This window comes from Carlito syrichta, unplaced genomic scaffold (assembly GCF_000164805.1).
Source record: "Carlito syrichta isolate Samal-C Ts95f unplaced genomic scaffold, Tarsius_syrichta-2.0.1 Scaffold115756, whole genome shotgun sequence".
Lineage (NCBI taxonomy): Eukaryota > Metazoa > Chordata > Mammalia > Primates > Tarsiidae > Carlito > Carlito syrichta.
In genome coordinates, this window is record NW_007059852.1 from 28,797 (window position 1) to 34,957 (window position 6,161).

A 6,161-nucleotide genomic window follows, 5' to 3' on the forward strand; every position below is an offset into this window, starting at 1 on the left:
CCTGAGCCCGCGGGTTCGAGACCTGCCTGGGCAACTTGGCGAGACCTCATCTCTACAATAAAATAAAAAATGAGCCGAACGTGGTAGCGCACCCCTGTAGTTCCAGCTGCTTGGAAGGCTGAGGCAGAAGGATCACTGGAGCCCAGCAGGTTGAGGCTGCAGTGGCCGGGAGCGGCCACTGCACTCCAGTCTGGGTGACAGAGTGAGACTCCAACTCAAAAAAAAAACAAAAAACTTTTTGTAGAGACAGTGTCTCTACAATTCACAATGGCTGAATTATCACTGTGTTGCCCAGGCTGTCTCGAACTCCTGGGCTCAAGCAGTCCTTCCTCTTCAGTTTCCCAAAGTGCTGGGTTTACAGGCATGAGCCACCATGCCGAGCCAGGGTATTAGTTATTGTATTTTTGAAGTTTTCCTTTGTTCCTTGCAGTGTCTCAGTTTCTTCTAGAATCCTTTTCCCATCTGTTTTGGTCTCTGACTTTCATGTTAGAGGCTTTTATTCTGTGTCTGGTGAATACCTAAGAATAAATCATTGCAAGCTCTGTGTGCATGCCTGGGCCTTGTAAGCTGATAGACTTCACTATAAGGAGATTTGATGGGAACCTGGTGGTCTCTTTGGGGGGACTCACCAAACATTGGAAAGCCTTCCCTTTAGGTGAAGGAATTTGGTGTAAGCATTCTCACACGGGTTTTCATTCCTTCCCCCTGAGTTCACTCTTGCCTTCTGCAGTGCCGTATCACCAGTTCCTAAACCTTTCCGGGGTTCTGCTGTGTGAATTCATTTTCTTCCTATCCATGGGAGTCCTCCCTGTCAGCACTTGGTATTCAGCCCACTTAAACTCTTAATTCTTCATCTGCTTTCTATCTATCTTCCAAAATTTTGTGGTTGCCTTTGATCAGTGTTGTCTATTTTCCAGTTCTCTTTGCCCTTGGGAATATTTTCTTTCCTCTTCATTCCTTTCTTTCTTTTTTTGTTTTTGGGTTGGAGTCTCACTCTGTCGCCCAAGCTGGAGTCCAGTGGCATGCTTATGGCCACCACAACCTCGACCTGCTGGGCTCAGGTGATCCTTCTGCTTCAGCCTTCCAAGCAGCTGAAACCACAGGTGTTGCCACGATACCTGGCTAATTTTTTTATTTATTGTAGAGACGAAGTCTCGCCAAGTTGCCCAGGCTGGTCTGAAACCTCTAGGCTCTCGCCTCAGCCTCCCAAAGTACTGGGATTACAGGCGTGAGCCACTGAGCCTGGCCCATTCTTTCTTAACTTATTTTCTCTCATTTAGTCGTATTTCAGGTGGAAGCACAAATAAACGTGTTCAATTTGCTGTTTTTAATTGGAAGAACAACTCCAGAATCATCTTTTTTTTTTTTTGAGTTGGAGTCTCACTCAGTCGCCCAGACTGGAGTGCAGTGGCCGCTCCCGGCCACCACAGCCTCGATCTGCTGGGCTCTGGCGATCCTTCCGCCTCAGCCTTCTGAGTAGCCGGAATTACAGGCATGTGCTACCACCCCCGGTGATTTTTTGATTTATTGTAGCGATGAGGTCTCGCTGCCCAGGCGGGTCTCGAACCCACGGGCTCAGGCAATCCGCTCACCTCAGCCTCCCAAAGGTGCAGGATTACAGGCTGAGCCACTGAGCCCGGCTCAGAATCATCTTTATTAAACCAATAATCCTCATTCCTGTTCTCACTCCCTATATAGCAGAATTTTGTCACCTTCTGCCATGCCACCAGAGCTCCTTAACTATTTTAGTTGCTTATATCTGAATGCCTTCCAGCTTCAGAACACTTTCTTTGCGGTTCTATGTGTGAGAGAATTATGGTTTTGTACAAAAGAATATATTTTCCTTTTTGATATAATACCCACTGATAAGTATCTTGGCAATTTCACTGAACTAGATATCTAGTCCTGTAAGCCTGTCTATAAAGTTCACTAACTTTCTCCTACCCTGTCCTTCTCCCCCATCATTCTTTGTCCTCACAGGCAGAGGAGATGATGAGGAAGAAATCTTGGGCCACTGTGGAAGTGAGCAACAAGAAATGCCAGCAAGCCCTGGCAGAACTGGAGAGTGTCCTCAGCCACCTAGAGAGCCTCTTTGCACGGACACTAGTACCACGAGTGCTGATCCTCCTCGGGGGTAATGCATTAAGCCCTAAGGAGTTCTATGAACTCGACTTGTCCCGGCTGGCCCCTGACAGTGTAGACCACAGCCTGAGCACAGCAGCTTGTTTGCGCCGTCTCTTCCGAGCCATTTTCATGGCTGATGCCTTTAGCGAACTGCAGGCTCCTCCACTCATGGGCACCATCGTCATGGCACAGGGGCACCGTGACTGTGGAGAAGATTGGTTTCGACCCAAGCTCAACTATCGAGTGCCCAGCCGGGGCCACAAACTGACTGTGACCCTGTCCTGTGGCAGACCTTGCATCCGAACCTCTGCTTGGGAGGATTACATTTGGTTCCAAGCACCAGTAACACTTAAAGGCTTCCATGAGTGAATGAGGGTGCTTCTTAATCCTGAAAACACAATGGCTGAATTATCTTTTTCCCTGTGGCTCTAAGTCACCCATCTCTTGCTTGGAGTTAGAGTTGCTTCCTGGTGAGAGAGGAAGGTTCTTTCCTGGCTATCTGCCTCCCTGCCTCAGATTTCCTGGTGGGTGGGTGATATGTGACTGTGACCTTGCTAATCACTGCTGAAAAGTATCTTTTGGAATCAAAGATTGATTTTCCCAGAGGGGCTGGGTGAGGTGTTTGTGTTAGGGGTGGAAAAGCAAAGATGGGTCCATAGACAGAAACTCCTATGGAGGTGGCCTTTTTCTGCTTTTTGCTCTGTCCTTTCAGAATTTTACCACGCTCATCATATGGCTGTGTCTCATGAACTTAAATATAAAATAAATGTATTTATATTAAATTTGAATTGAAACTCTTAAGATACTTCTGGTATGAGGCCGGAGTGTTTTATCTTTCTCTTTGGTCTCTTCTGCTTCAGGGCTTGTAGGGTTTTTTTCTTCTCATTAGCCCCAGGCCTGGAACAAGAGTCCCCAGCCAGCTTCTAGCCCAGCATTCTTTCCTCACCGCATTCCTCCTCCAAAAGCATTCCTCCTCCAAAAGCGGAGGTCACCTTTGATGTGGGTAAAGTTCTAGTAGAGAACTTAGCTCGGTGACAGCCCAGTGATACAGGGATTCAGAGCCCTGTGTGTGGTATGTGGTCAACTCTGAGCAGTATGTTGGAAGAATGGTGAGAGGGGAAGAGCTCCTTGCAAGACCTTACCCTCAAAGAGTAGGACCTACAGCCCTGTTCAGCCAATAGGCACCAGTAGCTTTGAGTGTTACAGTTGTTGCTAGTGTGCAGTCAGGACAGAAGGAAGCTGCAGTATGTCAGTCTGGGGTAGCTGTTGATAAAACACACGCCACATGCCAGGCTGGGGAGCTGAGGCTGGAGTGAGGCCCTGCAGCCCCTGCCAACTTTTCTGGGGTCTAAGGTGGTCCTGATAAACCTGGCCCACTCCACCCTTCAGATCTGAGAAGCAAACGGCTAAGAAAAAACAGAGGGTCTTTGCCAAGCCTGATTGAACTATAGGCTGAGGCCCCCAGAATTGCCCAGAAATTTGGTGGTATTCACTCTCTGAGGCCACGTGTTTCTTCTAGAGTTCTGCCCAGCCAGTTTTCATTGCAGCTATTTGATAGCTGCTGGCAGTTACTGATGGCAATATTGCCTTAGGCAAAACCCTGCCCTCCTACCAGTGGCTACTTCCTCCTTCCACCTTAGCTACTTCTGACTTGGCCTTCCTCATCCTTGTTATCCTTTCTGACTTGACACTGTCCTGACCACCAAGCATGGGTATTCTTTGTCCCTGGGGAATGGGACCATCTGCTCATTTTTTGGAGGCAAGTTGACAAATCCTCACCTTACTGGTGTTGAAGATACAGTGTATGTGTGCGTGTACCCTCAAATGGGGACAAGAATACATACATTGTAAAGTAGTTAGATTAGTTAATATCTGTAAAGTGCTTGAAACATAGTACACAATGTGTTTTTTTAAAGTATGTGTTAATACATGTTTAGAAGTATATAATATGTGTTTTAAGTATGTGATGTATGTATTATTGCAGTGTTTGTATTATTGTCCCCATTTTATAGATGAAGCTTAGGGAGACTGAGTAATTTACCCAAGTAGTGAACCTGGATTCGAACCCAGTCCACCTGGCTCCAGAGGCTGAGTGCTCTACAATGCTGCACATCTTGTGTGGTTTTACTCAAATACTTAGCCGGAATTTGCCCTGCCAAAGGTGTTAGCATTAGGAAGCTACAGGGTTCCCCTGTCTGGCTTCAGATTCTAGTTCCTGACATGGAGTCTGCCATGAATAGGTGCTAACTAAATATGGAAGCAGTGAAAACAAAATGTTTAGGCTCTTTTCTATGCTGTGACTACTTAAAGCTTATTCAGTCAGCCAGAATCTTGACTGTTTTTCTGTCTATTACTGTTACCTAAAGAGAGTGGGAGGGTTGAGAACAAGGGCATTATAAATTGTCTTGAGGTGACACATTAAGCTAAGTCAGCTCCCTCAAATACTAACCTTATTTTTGAGTTGGGGGTCTCACTCTGGCCCAGGCTGTAATAATCATGGCTCACTGCAGCCTGAACCTCCTGGGTTCAGGCGATTCTTCTGCCTCCGCCGCCTGAGTAGCTGAAGTTACAGGCACATACCACCATTCCTAGTTAATCTTTTTTTTTTGGTAAAGATTGGGTGTTGCTATGTTACCCAGACTAGTCTCAAATTCTGAGCTCAGTCTTCTCACCTTGGCCTCCCAAGGTGCTGAGATTACAGATGTGAGTCACTGTGCCCAGTCTCAAACAGTGATTTTAAAGGCTTTCATAAACAATGCTTAGACAAAACAAAGTAATTATCTGGGTAACTTAGATATTTATTTCTCTATCTGCTTGGCATTGGGGCCCAGGTCATTCTGATTCCGTGAGTCCTCTTCAAAGGAATCCAACAATGAAAAGATCAATTAGTAACATAAATTAATAACATTCCTTCCTTGGCAACAAGCTTGAAGAACCTGTTCATGTTTGTCCATGGTTGGGGACTCCAGAGGGGAATGTGGAGAGTGGTCTAGCTCAGGGAGTGAAGAGCTCCAGCTGCAGTGGGTTCTGGCCTTTCATCTGTTGCTACCATTGGTTATAAAAGCAACAGTTGTGAGTGGACCTTGGTAGGAAAGTATAATCTGTAAATGTTGCCCTTTTTGTATCCCTCACCACTCCCTGCTTTCCCAAGGTGTTGCCCTGTACCTAGACTCATTCCTAGATGGTCACTTGTCAATTATTTTGTATATTTTTGAGTAGAGTCTCACTCTGTTGCCCAGACTGGAGTGCAGTGACACACTCAGTCACTGTAGCCTCGACCTGCTGGGTTCAGGCCATCTTTCCGTCTCAGCCTTCCAAGTAGCTGGACGCGCCACCACGCTCAACTAATTTTTTGATTTATTGTAGAGATGAGGTCTTGCCAAGTTGCCCGGGCTGGTCTCCAACCCATGAACTCAGGCAATCCTCTCACCTCGGCCTCCCAAAGTGCTGGGATTATAGGCGTGAGCCACCACACCCAGCACTTGTCACTTAGGTAGACTAGCTCTGTGGAGAGGTAGGTGAAAAAGAGATATCTGGTGAAGACTGAAGAGCATAAAATGGATAGACTTCATTCTATGAGACCTGGGGTGGGTTGTGGGGGGTTGCCCCAGTCTGAGGCTTTCAGAGCCAGGAGCAATCTCCAATTCTTCACAGATAAATTTGAGGCCAAATTTGTTTGTTTGTTTATTATTTCACATGACGGGTGAAATAATACAGTTAGTGTCAGTTTTGGGGCTTTGTACTGTTTTTCTTCCCAAGTCCCCGCTGAGTACACAGGGAGGACTCACTAAACGTGGACTACCTGCATGGGCTCAGGGAAGGCCACGACATCCACGGAACTGGGCTGGGACCTCTGGCCCCACACTGTAGTGTGGAGAGGCCATGCCGGCGCCGTGACAACCGAAGACCTCCAGTCGCTCACGCCGGGGAGGAACTGGGAGGGGCCGGAGAGCGCCCGGGCTTGGGCGAGCGCGGAGGAGCGCTGGGCGGCAGGCGGTCGGCGGCCGGCGGCGGTGCGCTTCCTGCCGGACGGAAGG

The 6,161-nt window shown here is 47.5% G+C and overlaps 2 protein-coding genes across 4 annotated transcripts in view; both read left to right on the forward strand.

Moving 5' to 3' along the window:
* Positions 1 to 2,929, forward strand: part of MAD2L1BP (MAD2L1 binding protein) — a 5,513-nt gene extending 2,584 nt beyond the window's left edge. For all 3 annotated transcript variants that reach the window (XM_021706658.1, XM_008073924.2, XM_008073917.1), the window contains exon 3: positions 1,981 to 2,929. In XM_021706658.1, the coding sequence (XP_021562333.1) occupies positions 1,981 to 2,493 (513 nt within the window). In that variant the 3' untranslated portion in view covers positions 2,494 to 2,929. The remainder of the gene's footprint in view (positions 1 to 1,980) is intronic.
* A 3,001-nt stretch (positions 2,930 to 5,930) lies between these two features.
* RSPH9 (radial spoke head 9 homolog) overlaps positions 5,931 to 6,161 on the forward strand; it is a 17,538-nt gene continuing 17,307 nt past the window's right edge. The window contains exon 1 of the mRNA XM_008073932.2: positions 5,931 to 6,137. Coding sequence (XP_008072123.2) covers positions 5,931 to 6,137 — 207 coding nt within the window. The remainder of the gene's footprint in view (positions 6,138 to 6,161) is intronic.